The sequence below is a fragment of the Tauraco erythrolophus genome, chromosome 17 (assembly GCF_009769465.1).
Source record: "Tauraco erythrolophus isolate bTauEry1 chromosome 17, bTauEry1.pri, whole genome shotgun sequence".
Taxonomy (NCBI): Eukaryota; Metazoa; Chordata; class Aves; order Musophagiformes; family Musophagidae; genus Tauraco; species Tauraco erythrolophus.
The window spans coordinates 16,220,600-16,238,049 of record NC_141481.1 but is presented as its reverse complement, the minus strand read 5'-3'; the positions used below and the strand labels follow the sequence as shown (position 1 = coordinate 16,238,049).

At 42.9% G+C, this 17,450-nt stretch overlaps 1 protein-coding gene across 2 annotated transcripts; it reads left to right on the top strand.

Moving 5' to 3' along the window:
- The first annotated feature begins 580 nt into the window (after nucleotides 1-580).
- Nucleotides 581-16,422, top strand: TBC1D24 (TBC1 domain family member 24). Of its 2 annotated transcripts, XM_009988061.2 has the most exons (7): nucleotides 581-1,598; nucleotides 3,917-3,934; nucleotides 8,416-8,574; nucleotides 9,501-9,564; nucleotides 11,665-11,760; nucleotides 12,694-12,928; nucleotides 14,396-16,422. In XM_009988061.2, exons 1-7 carry the CDS (start codon nucleotides 640-642, stop codon nucleotides 14,548-14,550), a joined length of 1,686 nt encoding a protein of 561 aa, XP_009986363.1. In that variant the 5' UTR covers nucleotides 581-639; the 3' UTR covers nucleotides 14,551-16,422. The 2 variants fall into 2 exon arrangements, with proteins under 2 accessions (XP_009986363.1, XP_009986364.1); XM_009988062.2 differs by lacking the exon at nucleotides 3,917-3,934.
- The last annotated feature ends 1,028 nt before the right edge of the window (nucleotides 16,423-17,450 follow it).

Sequence of the window (17,450 nt, the reverse complement as noted above, 5' to 3'; positions counted from 1 at the left end):
GCACATCTTGCTTATCCAATGGAAAAGAAAAATTGTACTTGATTAACAAGATAATCTCAGTGACTGTGTGGCCACACGAGTGCTAGTACCAGCACAAAGAAATGACTAAGAACACGTGGCTGTGGCCAGCAGGAGGTCAGTGTCTCTTGTCACTGGCCATGCAGTCTAAAACAGTGTAAGCTGCTCATGAGACCGCGTCCTTGTAGTGTAAATAACAGTTACTTGCCCAGAGAATTAGGAAGAGAGATTGCTAATTGAACAGACTTTACAGTTTTTGAAGTGAGAGTCTTCTCTAAATGAGAAATTAACATACAGGTCCGTGCCTCAGCTTGGACCTTCAGTTAGGGAAATCGACTTTGCTGGCCGTTGATAAATTACTTTAGTATGACTTATTGACAGAATGGAAGTAAAGGTTGGCGTAAAAATAAGAAGGCATGTATCTTTAACCTTGTTTGCTTTAGAAAACGGTTTTGGCTTTGCAGGAAGAAGTTAAATGTACGTATGTGTTCCTAAAGAAAATGGGAGATTACCTGGTATTCAAACTTTTTTTTTTTTTCACTCTTGCAGAAAAATCTGCAAGTCTAATGACTAAATAAATCTCCATTCTCGTGATTTATCTGATATGCTTCCTCTGGAGCCATGGATGAATACAACCGCTTTGTGGATTGGGACAAAATGGATGTTACTGTCCAGAGCCAGGACACGAAGGAGCTAACCTGCACAGAGTTCCAGGAGCTCAAGCAGCTGGCCCGCCAGGGCTACTGGGCCAAGAACCACTCTCTGAGAGCCAAAGTGTACCACAAACTAATTAGCGATATCCCGTGCCGCACCGTGACCCCAGATGCAAACGTGTACCGGGACATTGTCGTGAAGATCGTTGGAAAACGGAACAGCAGCTCCCTTCCCCTACCCGAGTTTGTGGATGACAGCCTGGTCCCCACGTACTGCCTGAACGCCGAAGGCGTCGGGGCGGTCCGGAAGATCATTTTGTGCGTTGCGAATCAGTTCCCGGACATCTCGTTCTGCCCAGCGCTGCCTTCTGTGGTGGCTTTGCTCCTCCACTACAGCAAGGACGAGGCAGAGTGTTTCGAACAGGTCTGTCGCATCCTCGCGTGCAACGACCCGGCGAAGCGGCTCATCGATCAGACCTTCCTGGCTTTCGAGTCGTCCTGCATGACGTTTGGGGACCTGGTGAACAAGTACTGCCAGGCAGCACATAAGCTGATGGTGGCAGTGTCCGAGGACGTGTTGGAGGTGTACTCCGACTGGCAGCGGTGGCTCTTCGGAGAGCTGCCTATGGTGTACGTCGCGCGGGTCTTCGACGTGTTTCTGGTGGAGGGCTACAAAGTTCTCTACCGTGTCGCGCTGGCTCTTCTGAAATTTTTTCACAAAGTCAGGGCTGGGCAGCCCATGGAGTCTGACAGCGTACAGCAGGACATTCGAGCTTTCGTGAGGGACATTGCCAAGTCAGTGACTCCGGAGAGGCTTCTGGAAAAAGCCTTTGCCATCCGCCTTTTCTCACGGAAGGAGATCCAGCTTCTGCAGATGGCCAACGAGAAGGCTTTGCAGCAGAAAGGCATCACGGTCAAACAGAAAAGGTAAGGCTACAGGTAGCCTGAGTGATCTAGTGAGTTTTCCCAGCAGTCAGGCTGTCCTGGGTGGCTGGTGGAGAAGCTCTACTGGTACCTGCTGGTATCTCTGCTGATTTTTTTTCTCTGCATAGTAAGTCGGAAGCCCCAAACTAAGCACTGCTGGGAGTGTAACAAGAAGTTTAACTGAAATGTTGTGTTACAGAAGAAATGAGGCAGTTTCTCATAGCTTACTTGGTGATTAATTTATAATTATTTTTTACAGATACATATTAATTGCAAGTACTGTATCTGAAAAGCGTCTTTCACAAGCTGGTTTTAAGCTAAAAGGCATTTGAGCAAAGCTGGAAAAAACTCTGATAAATTACTTGGAAGAAAAGTACCGAAACAAATATGAAAATTATTTCTTAAATACAAGATTATTTTATATAAAATGTCAATTTCGTGCTGCTCAGTACTGTGAATTCAGCAGTTCCTTTAAGCAGGCAAACGCTGTCCCAGCTGGGAACATCTTGCTTAATTGGGAAGTCATTTTAACAGAGCAAGGAAGAAATAAGTCTTATTTACAGGTTACTGTTAAAGTTGGTTTGACTGCAAGCCTCCTGAAAGTCAAGAGAATGGTAATCACAGGTGACCTATTTTGTGACAGGTTCATGTGCTATTAGAATGATTTTGAAAGAGCCATGGAAGAGAAGAGTGAGGATAACTGATCCAAAAGATGATTGCGTAATCACAATTTTTCTTTTCAGAAGTGAGGCGAGGAAAAATCAGCTGTGAAACTAGTAAATTAAATCCTGCTCCAGTGTGATATTTACTATCAATAAGCCACAATAAGAAAAAGTTTAGCTGAAAGACCTCTCCATGTATATAGAAAAGGCAGCAATATATTAATTTAAATAAAATCAGCATCTTGCCTAGTGCAAATGTCTGTGCAGGTAAATACTGGTGTCATAGACATGTTCTGTTTCTCTTAAGGCCTTCTGTGACTGCAGAAAACTTCTCCCAACTGGTTTTGAAATCTAAATTTAAGCATTGAACAGTTTTATCAGCTCTCCTGAGCTCTGAAGGGAGGATGACTCCTAGAAGTCTGCGGGGATCAGTAAGCCTGATATCTAGAACTTGGTATTCCAGAGGGACAGTCTTTCATTTTCTCTAAATCTTCAGAAATCAAAAGGTACCAGCCACTAATGAATTAGGGTCTTACAGCCAGTTGTGGTGCTGAGTTAATTATGGTAGTTGCAAACAGATATCATTCCACGGTATTGAAATGCATACTCAGCAGATTTCAGCCTATAAAATAACGTAAACGTTAGCTGAACCTCTTCCATGTGCCTGAATATGTAAAGTTCCCTCCTGTCTTTTCCAGTGGTTTATTTTTAGACTCACAGTTTGGTTTGCAATGAGCTTGTGCTTTGTTTCGCTTGTATCTTGGAAGAGACTGCTCTGTCAGTCTCCAATATTCCAAGGCCTTCAGCCACTGGAATGTCACATCGGGTAGAGTTCAGCCCATTGTATAAGGGACTTGCAGCCAGAAGTATTAAATCTTCTGATGTGTATCTTTTCTTCCTGTACTGAAGTTCAGGAAAGTTGTAATATCCTTTCTGAGAGTATTCTTCAGCAACAGAACGAGAGCTTTAAATAACAAAATAAATAAAATAAATAATAATAATAATTAGAAAAACCTCAACCAGCCACGAAAAACCCAGAAGCTCCTGCTGTGTTAAATGTTGTAGAGGTATTCTTGCTCAGAACAACAGCTTTCAAAGCAAAATACACTAAATTTGTACCCAAATAACGCCAGTGGTTACTGTCTTACCGGGCAAAGTTGCTAGTGAAAAACCATTATCCTCTCTTGGCTACTTTTATAAACATACTGGAACTTCTCGGTGTCCCCTGGCACAGTAACACCGTGAACTTGGCTCCATTTGGATCCCAGTGTGGGCAGAGGTTGGTGCTGGAGAAGTGAGGTTTCCTCTCCAGTGCTCGATAGGATCAGAGTGAGTTCTCTCGTCCAGATGCGTTTGGCCTATGCAAGATGACAACAAATTATTTTCCGGTCAGATAACTACAAGCAGGCAGCAAAAAAAGGGGAAAAAACCCCAAAACACAACACCACCCACAGCCAGAAATAGGAAATATTTTAACCTGTCTGTTTGTTTGTTTGTTTTCTCGTGCTTGGTGATTCGAATCAAACCTCACTTTGTTTCTCTCCAGGCTCCTTTCATTCACCTTGTCGCGGATGTAGGAAATCACTGATCTGTTCTATCTTTTTTTGTCTTTCTCCTTATACGTTCTCCTTCTGTCAATTCCATACCCTCCTGTTGCAGTGTTGCACCTCCCAAAAGGTAGGTTAAAACACTTCAATCTTTGCACTTTGCTCGTTTCTTCTGTCTTTGGCCGGTTGTTTTTCCCGAGGCTGTCGTTATCGCTAATGCTGGGGCAGGAGAAGCAGGGCAGCAATAACAGCATCCAGTTCCTGTGTAACATCTCCGGAATTCACTCTTGCAAAGTTAGTTCAAAGCACCTGCAGAGTTGTAAGATCAGGGATCGTGGGCCTGGCTAGTCAACAGAGCGCTTCCACCTCCCAGTACGAGCCTGTGTTTTCCAGAATGGAAGAGTGGGATGTCAACAGTGGGATAGAAGTCCTTTTTACACTGGAAGAAAAAGTGTTCTTTTCTAAAAAACATCTCAAGTAACGTGTCTTCAGAGCCGTTAGGTATTGTCCCACATCCAAACCTGGTGTACGCTGTTGCAGTAAATGTGAGGCTCACTCAACTTTTTTTTCTTCTTTGCAAGCTTTCCGCGGTTAATTGGAAAGGTGTTGGACCGAACCCAACTTGGCGCACTCCTAGAAGTGCTTTGTCTCCATTCATACAAATTATATTGATTTTTCAGTAGATAGGGGGTTTTTTTTAGAGGCAAGAAGACAGACTGTTTTCCTGTGTCAGGGAGGTCAGAGTTACTCAGCCGTATAGCATTAGTGGTTAATGAAGTCATTCATCAAGTCCTGGCCTGAAAAGCAAATCTTAAAGAACAGAACCCAGTGGCTTGTGATATCTGATAAGCAGAGAACTTGGAAAGAAGTCTGCCCTGTGAGTATTAAGTACCGCAGATGTATGGGTTTAATGCCTTTGAGAATCTTCTGGCCTTGTTGCAGGTGCCCTGAGTTAACTTTACTGAGTGACGCACACTAACGTTTGAACTAATTTATAAAATCCAAATTGGAATTAGTTTCCTCATGTTTTCATGTCTGAAAGAACACAAGACACTTATCAAAGCATGTTTCATACCGTATCCTGTGTGTTGAGGATTTTACCTCTAATAAATCAGGAGGCTGTTAATTCCAGCCAAGCAAATCTTCAACATCCATGTGTTATTTTACTGTAGTGACAATGTTCTGAAAGCAGCAGAAGGCCTTGATGTCTGCTAGGAAGCGTGTAGTTTGCTTTGAGGGGTCTTAGGTAGATTCAGGGTGTCTCTTGACACGGATGTCGGCACAGGATTAGACTTCAGGCTTATACACCACGTCCAGCTTATTGCCATTTGTCACTGAGAAACAACACGTCGCATCCACCGTGCACTTATCCCCGAACCGAAATGGTGATGGATCTTAAAGATAATGCCGTCCCTGTAAGATTTGACCCAAAACAAAAGTAGAGCAGGAAGATGTAATTCGGTGAGTCAGACCTTGTTGTCTTGAGATCCATGCAGAGCATATCCACTGTGACAGGTGCTACCACGTGTTGTCAACGTTGGCTTTGTCTTCAGGAACTTCGAGGTCTCTGAAGTACGTTGTATTAATGATACAGCTGTAAAAACAACAGTCCTAGAAAAATAGCAAATAAGCTGCTTTATTAAATGTTGAAATGGTGCTACTTTTCTAAATCTGATTTCCTTTGGGATAATAACAATTGAACATGTCTTTCCAACATCAGCAATTGATAGAAAGTTGTCGTGTCAATCCCAATTAGCCAACATGAAGAACTGAGGAAAACACTAATGCAGGGTAAAACCTTAATGAATTTTTCAGTTCTAGTGGTAGACTTTAACGCAGTGCCAGTCCAAATTTAGTATTCTCTCAAACTGCTGGTTTTTTACCAGATAACCCTGAAGGACCTCTGGTGAAGGCTAAACTTAGTTTTCACCAACCAATAGTGACCAAAACATTTTTTGTTTTGGTTTGTATATTTTTTTTCCCCTCAGCCAACTTGTGTGCTGTTCATTTTCACTCCCTTACTACTTCGGAAAGCAACTACCCAACGGAAGCAGATGACTTTCATTGTCATTAGAGGAACACTCAAAAATGAGAGGATGATTACAGGTTTGGTTACTTGTAATTCTAATTGCAATTTTCTGAACAAAAAACTTGCATTTTTGTTAAGCCGCATGGGGTTTGGCTTGAGGCAGGTGCCGGCTGTGTACTGACACTGGTCTCAGCACAGGGTCAGGTTTCACTCTTAAGCACCTGCAGCCGTGATTTACAACTGGGAAATAGCAGGTCGTTTTATTTCAAATCCTTCAGTCAAGCTACAGTCTGGGTTTTACTAACTGAGTGGTGACATTAACTATAAAATGGTTCACCGTGGTGTTCAAGGGGCAGGAGTAGCTTCCTGGAGTAGTTTGAAATGGCCAGTACAATGGTAAATGGTTTCCAGTAAACCAGAAAGATCTGTTTGTAAAGGTGATATTCTGCCTGCATGGAAAAGTTGCAGGAAGACACAGGATGCTGGAAGTGATGTGTAACTGTGAATGTTAGTTACTGTGTGTTAACTAGCTGAGCACAGGCTTTGAGTAGGGTCTGGGTAGGGCGGTCCTTAAATCAGCAGTTTAGAGTAGCCAGGAGAAAGAACAGAGGCAAAAGAAAAGGCACACTGAGGTTGAGAGCCTTTCAGGACCAAGTACTTACGTTTGGTTGCCCAAACAGATCACAAAAGTGTGAAAAATGTACAGATAAAGCAGACAAATAATTATGAGCTTGATTGACTGAGGTTAGTAAGTTTAGAACTGTTTCAATATTTGCTGCTAACTCTTAGCCTATTTATCATCATTGCTTTCCCTCCAGAAATTCACTGTAATAAACTAGTTGACTGTCCTGAATGTTTTTTAGTTCCTTGAATGTGAGAGAAAATGAATTTCTGATGAACTGAAACCAGAGCTTTGTTTCTCAGCTCTGTTCCGTAGTGCCACCAGCCTTTAGCTGCAGACCAGACAGGACCTGGAGGGCTGAGACCTGAAGTAAGATTCTGAAGATATGGCTTCAAGTCTTGACTCATACTTTGCTTCAGACCAGTTGATGTCTCCTGTGTGTCAGCTTGCTGTGTTTAAAAGCACAAATAATGTCCTAGTCGGTGATGCTATCAGTTTTAAAACCCACTAATAGTTGCAGCTTGCTTAAATAGGTGTACGTGTAAGTTCCTTGCTAACTAAATAATGCAGGGCAGCAACACAAGTAGTGATTTGGTTCATTTTGCTAGAGGAAGCAGTAATTTTTAATTTTTTTAAGTGACTTAAGGAGTCACTTTGTTAGAAATGCTGACACTAAGGCAGCTACAATAAATTTCAGAGTGTTTCCCAATGTCTCCAAGCAAGCACTGCTCTAAAGTACGGTGAAAATGCTGCTGATTTTGTGGTGCTATGAGCAAGAGAAATAATAAAGAATGTGTAGTTTGTGTGTTTTAGGGAGTGAGCTAAGCTCTTCAGTTACATGCAGATATGCAGTATTGAGATCCTCTCTAATTTCCATGAAACTGAGAGGAAAGAAATGTGTAATTGTCAAAAAAAAAACCAACCAAACAAACAAAAAACCAAAAACCACACCAGAAATTGGCAGATACTTGCAACTGAACCCTTGCATGCAGAGCAAACCACCTAAAGCTTCATTTAACTAACGGCTGCCCAGTAATTTAGTATCTGTGTGAGTTCATATGTCACCTCCACCATGCACTTGGCTGTCACTCTTGCATTTTACAAGTCTTTAACATCATGGATGCAGTAACACTTGTTTAATCCCCAGGCTCTGAGTTTGTGTGTTTATTTAATCTGAGAAATGAACGTTGGTTAAAATGATGATGATGATGATTACCTTCCAGTGTTTAGAAGTCATGAATCAGTTCTTATAATTGTATCAGACCCCTCTGGGGGTTATGGGGCTTTGCTTTCTGGTGTGAGCGTCTAGTGCTCCTTCGCATTTTCAGGCTCCGTCTGCAGCCATGAGCCTAGGAACTTCTTTGGTTCTTAACAAAGTGGAAGTCATTTCAAAGAGGTGGGACTTTCCAAAAGTTTCAAATATTTGCCTCGGATTAAAATTGCTTAGCCTGGTAATACTGATTCCTCTAAGATTTCTGAGGGTTTTAGGAATTCTCTAATTCCACGATACAGTCAGGGCCTCAGACGGGGAAAATGTACTGCCCGTTGCTTTCAGGTCCTGACTGTTTCTTTAGGAATTACGTTCTCTATTCTTAAATACTAGGACCAGTGAGACTTATCTCAAACAGCAAATATAATTTGATATATTTAGGTCATGATCCTCCTAGCCGGCTCACCATTAATGTCCTCTATGTAGAAAGGTGCAGGCCACCGCTGCCATACAGAGGAATTGCTCAGGTATTTCAGCAAGGCAGGATCACTGCCTCTCGAGGATTATGTTAAACTGCAGTAGTTTATTATCTTCACAAAGTCATGGCCACCTAATCACGTGAGGACAATGGCAAAGAGTCTTTTAGTGTTCAGCTGCCTTTGCATGTTAGTGTCCAGTAATGCAAAACTTGTGTTGTTGTTAACTTACTGTTTCTCACCGTTTTGTATTGTATTATATTGTGTTTCTCAGGCAGAATGTGCACTTAGCTGTTCATGCCGAGAACTTCAAGTCTGAAATTGTCAGTGTGAAAGAGATGCGAGATATCTGGTCGTGGATCCCAGAGCGATTTGCACTTTGCCAGCCCCTCTTGCTTTTCACCACCTTGGAACATGGCTGTAGCCTGAGCAGGTAAGGAAAGCCTTCCCCACTCTTCTCTACTGTAGGACAAAAAAGAGCAACTGGTGAACTGTTTGTTGGACTGACGAAAAGACCATGCCTAGTCAGAACTTGATCTGAAAAATATTATTAGCAATGGGATGCAAATGTGACAAATTCCTATCAGCTACAGCATTTGACCATGATACTTTATATGCCAGAACATATAAGCCATTTTAAACCATTGAAGACCAACTGGAAAAGTCAGATTTGCATCAGCTCATAGAATATGCTGGTCTGAGACTGGTTCATTCCCTACTGGATGTGAATGTAACACTGCACACTCTTTTGATGGATAACCACGTTCAAACTGATCTGAAGAATAAGGGAACTGGAAACGGGAGATTCCTGTACCTATGAATCTGATTGTTGTTGTTTTTAAAGTGGGATAAACTAGATGTGAGTTCTCCTTGCACTTGACACACAAGCCTGTAGTCCTATAGCCCCTAATAATGACTTTGACATCTGCTGTTGAGGTACTGAGGTGGGGAGTGGTCTGCTCTCCTCATGTGCCTGTGGGAAAGAGCAAAAGCAAGCAAGGAGAATGCATCATCAGTATTTTCTTTGAAAACCAAAAGCCCTTCAGACACAGCTGTGGGTCCTCAGGACACAACTTCCTCTTAATGCAAAATGCTGTAGAATGTCACTGCTGTGATAGGTGGGCTTCTAGTTATTCTGTACACCGACCTGAGTAGAGGAGAACTGCTGGGTAGTATTTGTTTGCACTCAACTCTGTTATTTACAATGCACTGTGGAAAGCATTTGCAGGAATGTGCTTAGTCTTCAGATGCCTTTTTTGCCATGCCATCAGTTGGAGGAGGAGGTGGTGCCTGAGGAGGAAAAGAACTGCAGTTGCTGGTGGCAGTTGAGTGCTCATTTTTGTATACTCTGCACTTTAGGTTCTATTCTCACAGTGAGGGACATGAACCAACTCTTCTCCTCATCAAGACCACAGCAAAAGAGGTGAGTGAGGTGAAGGGCAACTGAGGAGATTGTGTAATTACAATTGTGTAATTCCGTATTACAACATGCAACTGTTTGTAATGAAATGAAGAACTGGGGGACCTGAAATTGCTTGAGGTTTTGTTTGGGTTTTTTAACAATGCATGCATTAAATGGTTCCATTTGTTGGTTGTGGGACTGTGCATTCTTGAGTAGATCTTGTAAAGTGGGTCTTGGGCAGCAATTTCTCTTGTAAGTGATGTGAGATGAGGGACTACAGTAACTCATTGAGCTCTTGGACAGACTCTCTTAATTGCAGAATCAGAGGGGGAGGCTGGGGAACTGTGTTAAGAAACTCCTGATTCACAGAAGATATTTTCATTTTCTCCAGGATATGTGGAGAGAATGGTGTGAATAATATTGGACTACATAATGTGGAAATAAAAGCTTTAACTTCATCTCATTCTTGTTTGAAAAAAAAACAAAAAACAAAAAAACACACAAACCAAGAAAGCTCTGAGAACCTCAGGAGGAGTACACGCAGGTGCCTTATCTAAGGAGCGTTGGTTCTCTGCTTTTTGTGCATAACAATATTGGACAACATAATGTGAAAACAGAAACACTAGCTTCCTCTCATGCTTGTTTAAAAAAAAAATAAAAAATGCATAAACCAGGAAAGCTTCCCAGAACTTCCAACAGAGGGCACAAGGTGCATCCTGTACGGAGCATTGGTTGTCTGTGCCACTGTACATCCCTGCTAAATATCCTGCATATAGCGCTAGGCTGTTGCTGCAGCCTGTGGGCTTACATTTCTGCTGATGTTCCTGCAAGTGCCTGCCTATGAAACAAGCCCCTTTCTGCTCTTATTTGCAGCTACCTAATGCTAATGGGCCAGGCTCTTTCATGGTTCTGGTAGAGTTTCTGGCCATCCCAGGCCTGCACTGACATGCCAGTGGCTTGTAGAATGCCTGTGGTGTCTAAAGGAAAGAGGGAGAATAATTATTGTTTTGCTTCTTATCTCGGAGCGTGTCACAAAGTCTAGCTTTGTAAGTGTTTTTGTAGTGCTGGTTTTAGAGTGTAGTTTGTTTCTTACTCTGAAAAAAAAAAGTAGTTCAAACAAAAAATGTAGGAGAAAATGCAGAGGTTTTTGTTTGGTGGCTGTGGGAGGTTTTTTTGCAAAGGATTATGTTCATCTTTTATTCATATGTCTGCTGTTACATTTTAGAAAGAAAATTTCTTTCTTTTATGACTCTCATGCGCTTCAGGCATGTCAGATGAAACAGAGTTCTGGGCCATCTTTTTGTTTACGCACACAATATATATAATTTCAGTGATTTTGTCCTAGGAGCTCTGCTTGTAATGCTGCTGGAGGCTAAACAGCAAATGTACCTTAGACAATTCTGTTTAACCAAGTTTCTGAGGGGGAGGAAAAAAAAAAAAAAAGCAGAGTTGCTTTCATTCCATTCTTAGAGCTTCATTGTTTGGTCTATGTCCACTTGGCAGTGATGCTTGTTGCTGGTAGCGAGAAATTCTTCCAGTGCAAACAAAAGACTCCACAGAACCTCAGCCCTCTAAGGCTGCGTGTTTCTTCATTAGAAACTAGTGAGCTCCACGCCGTTTGAATATGCTGCTTTAAATAGCTGAGCTAGTTCTGCATTGCCTTAGCTAAGCTGATTTTAACCTACAGTTCAAAATTGAGAAAGACCTCAAGGCTACTGTTTATGACCAGAAAATGTTCAGGCAGAACTGCTCATACTGTCACTTGTGGCAATACTCTCACTTCGGATGCCAAAATGAGGAAGTGGAAGTCAGGATTTACAAGTTTGGAGTGATTTGGGTTTTGATACCTGAGGTTATGTTGGAGTATTTCTCCTTTAAGGCCTCAGAGATGTGAATTAATTTATGAAACTCTTAGGATTTAAGAGTACCTGCCAGGGGATTAAAGCAGTCTAAATCTATCTTTAGGTATAAGTACTTGTGCTGCCTTAATCCACTGATACAGAGATTTTGAAAATCAAACTGAAATAAAACCTTCGTGCTGGACTCTGAAATGTTGGTGTCAATTAGTGTAACGCACTTTCTTCTGCAATGGGAGCCTCCTGACGGTGCTGTTTGTGCCAGGTCTGCGGTGCTTATCTGTCGACCGACTGGAGCGAGCGCAGGCGAGGAGGGAGCAAGCTGAGTTTCTTTGGAACCGGGGAGTGCTTTGTATTTCGGGTGAGTAAAACATTCAGATTGGATATTAGGAAAAAATTTTTTACCATGAGAGTTGTAGAACACTGGAACAGGTTGCCCAGAGAGGTGCTGGATGCTCCATCCCTGGAGACATTCAAGGCCAGGTTGGACGAGGCCCTGAGCAACCTGATCTAGTTGGAGATGTCCCTGTTCCTTGCAGGGGGGTTGGACTAGATGACCTTTGAAGGTCCCTTCCAGCCCTAACCATTCTATGATTCTATGATTCTGTTGTCGCTACCCAGTAGCCAGGCAGAGCCGCTGTACTGGTGCGAGTAACTCTTACTTCCCTTCCACGTGAAGAGGCTGGGTTATTCCTTCCTCGTCTATAAACTCTACTCAGCTCTTTAATGTGGAGGAGAAAATTGTACTTTCCAGTTTTGTGGTAACCCTTTTTCTCCCCTTGCACGGAATGTTTTCTTAAAAGATGCAGCAAGGTAACTCAGAACACATTGCATCGTTTCGTCAGTCACCTAAAAAGCAAAGATAGAGCGAAAGAAAACAACGTCTGGCCTAAAAGGCAGTTTGATCCAATCTTTACTGCTAACTGTGTGGGTGGGGTCTGAGGGGCTTGAACATTCAGGGGCAATGGATTCAAACTGAAAGAGGGGAGATTTTGATTAGATATAAGGAAGAAATTTTTTACATTGAGGGTGGTGAGGCACTGGACCAGGTTGCCCAGAGAAGCTGTGGCTGCCCCATCCCTGGAAGTGTTCAAGGCCAAGTTGGATGAGGCTTTGGGCAACCTGGTGTAGTGGAAGGTGTCCCTGCCCATGGCAGGGGGGTTGGAACTAGATGATCTTTGAGGTCCCTTCCAACCCAAACCATTCTGTGATTCTATGATTCTCCACTGTGCAGAGCACTGTGTGTAGTGTGTGTGCACTAACTCAAGCTTTGCTCTTCTCTGCCCTTGTGTAGCTGCAGCCAGAAGTGGAACGCTATGAGTGGGTGATCATAAAACACCCAGAACTGGCCACAACTGGTTCAGAGCCAGATAATCATGCCCCACCAGCCTCCAGCACCCTCTCTTCCAGCAGCGTCCCATCAGGCCCCTCGGATCGCCTTTCTCCCTTCTTATCGGCTCGGCACTTCAACTTGCCTTCCAAAACAGCCTCCATGTTCATGGCTGGCAGCAGCGAATGCATCATTATCGGTGAGTCAGTGTGAGAATTTGAGCATATATCCTACCTGCCAGCTCTTCCTCTCCGCCTTCGGTGAGACAGTCACCTATATTTACCATAGGTGTATTTCAGTATCACTACAGTTAGAGACAAAAGTGACCAAAACCTGATGTTGTTACCCAACCAAAGTTTTCTGTGGGAAAACTTGCATATCAGGCATTTTAGAGTAAGACAGTAACTCGTAGCTTTAAGCACAGCCATACCTTCATGCTCTTAATCATGGTGAGAAATAGTTCTTGAAGAGGAACTTACTTTGCACTGAGGCTTTTGAAACACAGGGTGAACTATAAAACATGTTAATTCTCCTGCGACTTTATTGGATCTGTGATGCTGCTGACTTTGGCAAAAGCCTGCCCAGTAAAGTCACCTAAATGGGTTTTACAAGGAACAAGTATAAAATCATAGTCATCCTTTTCCTGAAAAGCTTTACTTGACACTTTTTTGGGAGAGCAGCTAGCCTGGTCACTTCCTCTGTAGCATCAAGCTAAGCTTTCCCACTTAGCAGCATGTGCTCTAACTGGCCGTAAGTTGGGCTGCTCCAGTAGCAGCTAGGCTGGTAAGAGTTTCAGAGTGTGTGTAACTGAATTAGAAGTCACTGTTAATGATGTGTCACAGGTATTTCAGAGATCTTTACTGTTGAGCAGGTGTCCCACCAGCTCTTCCTATCAGCCTTAGATAAGAGTGTCGCTTACACTTACCATGTGTTACACTAGGGGCAGTAATAAGAGAAATACAAGCTTGGGTAGTAGATGCATAGAAATTAATGTTGTGTGCAATTCCAGCTGTAGACCAGCATTTCCACCCTTTTGATTCTGCAGATATTTTCAGTAGCTGCTCTGAGATGGTTGCCCTGTAAGTAATAGGGGAATCTTCCTTTTTGTTTTCCTAACACATTTCTGTCTACGTTTATTTCACTTCGCTGCATTCTCTGGCTGCAAGCTCTGTGAATCTTGACATAGACCCACAGATAACCCAAATGCTTTTAACTCTGACACGTTTTGTAATGATAAAGAAGACCAAGCCAGTGCTGTTACCTATTGATCTTGGTCTTTTCCCCGCTTTGATTTTTGACTGCTAACAGAATTCTTTTTTTTTTTTTATTGGAGGGGAAAATATGTAGTTGGTAGCTCCCAAGATCCTCCAGCACTGAAAAACAAATCTTAAATGCAGGCAGTTGAGTCAGGCTTCTTGTTCTTACTGACTTGCATCACTGTTTTTTTTTAAATTAAAAAAAAAAAAATCAGCCAGTTCTGATAGTGTCACTTGAAAGCTGTGCATTTGATCATACTCTGATCATACACCTGAAGACAGCAAGCAGACATCACTTAGGAAGCACTTCAGTCTTAAAGTATTTTTTTTTTGTGTATAGCAGTTTCCCATGCTAAGAAATGCAGAAACACCCTTACTCTTACCTTACACTTACCTTTGTCTCTTCACAGGAGGTGGTGATGGCCAGGCTCTTTACCTCGATGCAGACCTGGACCACGGAAGAACCAGCCATTGCAATACTTTCAATAATCAGCCACTGTGCTCTGAAAGTTTCCAGATCTCTGTCTTGGAGGTGTGGGGCTTCAGGGACACCATGAATGGTTGACATGACTATCATTAATCAAGTAGTTTTTCAATTGTCTTAGGGTTCCCAAGGAAAATTCTTGGCAGGAGCCGAGTTAGAACATAAGTCTGCTGGATTCAGTGTTTTTCAGTAGTTGCTAAGCGATGCACTTCAGTGCAGTGCTTAGTTGTTTACTCTTATTTTATTTAAGACAGTTCAAGGTGAAGTAATGTATCTGAATAACTCCTTAGCTCTTTACCTCTAGAGATCTGGATTCAGATCCTGTTACGAAGTAAAAATGCAAAGGTAAAGATTTCAAACCATCCTACATGGATACAAGTCCATATCACAGGAGAGGTTTGCAGTTGGATGCAATCCCTCAGAGGCACGGAGCTGGCTGAGGTGTAGAGTAGAGCTGTGTGCCACTGGCACCAGTGTCCCGCTTGAGCCAGTAATACCAGATGTCTGCTCACGGGGAAGGTTGACGACCTCAGATTCGACATAGAACATTCATAAAATCATTGCCCTACTGTAAGAAGATATTGTGCAGACAAGTCAGTACCGTTTTGTACCTTATGAAAGCCCCCAGGTCACACAAGAACCGCGATTGCTGGTTGTCCTTCTCCTGGTACCTGAACCCTTGACACATTCCAGTTGCATCTGAGGAGTCTGCCTCTTGAGGAAGGCATCCAGTCTGGACAACGATATCTTAAAGGCTTGATTTTGTTTACATTCCTGTTCCATATCAGTATAATGACTCCAAACTGACTCGTGCTTCAGGCAGCTGAAAGCTACAGCCTATATGCAGTGCTCAGAAACTTCCCTTTCTTCGTCTTTCCTGGAAGCTGAAATGGAGCTTTAAAGCTGAGAATAACTGTGCTGATGTCACCTCGTGTTTGGGGAATTAGACATTGCAATATAGAAGCTTAACGTTCTCCCCACAAGTAGATGAAGGGAGGTGGGAGGGAAATCTGTGTAATATTATCCTGGGAGTGGACAAGCTTCCCAGGAGACCTCAAGGCGACACTTTCTCCATATCATGAGTCTTCCCAGTGACGAGTCCCTGAAAAAGGTGATGCTTTTTTTACCAGCATTGTTCCAGTAGGGTTTGGATGATGCAAAGAGGCTTTTGCTCGTTCCTGAGGATTCATACAGTTCTCTGCAGGCATGCCTTGTGGCACGGGATGTCTGGAGGCAATTGCCCAGTGTCTTCATCTGAAACTCGCAGTATCTGCTGTAGAACTTCTCCCACATGAAGCACAAGTACATAAACATCAATGGATAGTCCAGAGCGTACGACGGGGTGCTCTCAAAGCTTCAGTGGGTAATCTGCTAGTAAGAAAGTTTACAAGTAAAACGAGGGGAAAGAGGAATTGCTGTTTTTTTCAGCAATCTAAAAAATTTGCTTTAGAGTGGCGGAAATGTTATTGCTACTTAAACTTGAAGCTCCTTAAAAGGAAAAATGAAAAACTTAGAACATCTCAGCTAGGCTGAACAGGGTCATGTTAATATTCAGAGGTCATAGGTGGGTCTACTTGGTAATGTTGGCTTGTTCAGCTTGGCATCAATGAAAATATCCTGTATCTTGGTGAAGTGTTGCCTCTTGTAAAGTAGGTGAACAAACTTGGCAAAAATGTGATTTGCTTCTTAAGGTGCCATTTTGAATTTAGATCAAAATAACTCTTTGAAATATTAGACTTTGTATGCAACAGTTCAAGATGTCTTTTGCACCGTTTATATTTGCAGTTAGATTCTTTTCACCCTGCTTGAGAGTCAGCACCGGGCCTCTCTTTCCCACTTCACACTTAGTGAGTTCTGTCCAGCTGTCTTTTCAAAGGTTTGCCATAAGCTTGATTGAACTAGAAGGGAAGATACAATTCAGTTATACTTATGTATTTTGACAGGGAGGCACTTGAGCAGTTATATCTGGCTTTTTACAAATACTGGCTGATCATAGAATCATGCTGCCTTCTATTATTTTTTCAAAGCTAGATGTATCACGTTGCACTTGCTAGTATCCCACAAGCTTCCTCAGACAAAACAAATCTCTCAAAAACTGTGTTTTGTTTCGTAGGTTCTCTTAAACGTAGGGGGGATTTCAGTTTTGTCCTTATCTCCTCTCTTTTGAGCTTGTTTGAGATGCCCTTGGAGGAAAAAAAAAAAAAAAAAACACAAAACCACACACAAAAAAACCCCACAATGGTGTTAATTTTCAGCTTGTTACCTTGTCAGAAATTCCCTCGAGCTATGTGTTGGCAGGATTTGTGGGACTTGAGTAATAAACCCAAAATGAGTACGTTTTATCTGCAAAATCTTTCCTGCAGCTGGCAGTGATGTGATTTCCTTGCTCCCCAGCTCTGCCCGATGTAACTGTGTCAGCGAAACCCGAGTACTCTACCCTGTCCTAAGCCATATCTGAGAAACACTAATCCTTTCCCTGCTCTCTTCTCAGTGCGCAGGGATTCGGGTGTTCGGAATCAGAAATAACTCACAGTTGCTCAGAAATTCATCATAGGATGTTAGCATGAGAATCCAAGGAGCAGAACTGAAAATCACTGAGGTTTAGGCATCCGAGTCTCGAGTGTCTTTCAAAAGTTGATCGCGGGCCTCAGCCCAGCTTCCTCCATGTCAGATGAGTCCAACTTCTGACCTCCCTGGCAGCAAAGGTGCCCGACAGACCCCTTCTTGGTAGCTCTATCTAGATGGCCAACCAGTCTCTCACGTGGGACTGACGGTAAATCTTCGTTCTTACAGACCGACGTCGGGCTGGCTGGCGGCACGTAGCAGCTGCTCCGTGTCTGTGCGTTTGCACCCGGTGTGGATGTGCTCGGAGCACACGCTCCCCCCAGAGCAATCCGAGCCATGACCCGTAGGGGTTTGCATATCGCGGCAGGAGGCGAAAGGGTTAACAGGTGATCCTCCTTCTGCTGACTCTTGGTATT

Excerpts from the sequence above, each read along its gene's own strand:
- TBC1D24 (XM_009988061.2), top strand. The coding sequence starts at position 640 with ATGGATGAATACAACCGCTTTGTGGATTGGGACAAAATGGATGTTACT. Across the intron at positions 8,575-9,500 it reads CATGGCTGTAGCCTGAGCAG|GTTCTATTCTCACAGTGAGG; the intron begins GTAAGGAAAGCC and ends TCTGCACTTTAG. Across the intron at positions 11,761-12,693 it reads GGGAGTGCTTTGTATTTCGG|CTGCAGCCAGAAGTGGAACG; the intron begins GTGAGTAAAACA and ends GCCCTTGTGTAG.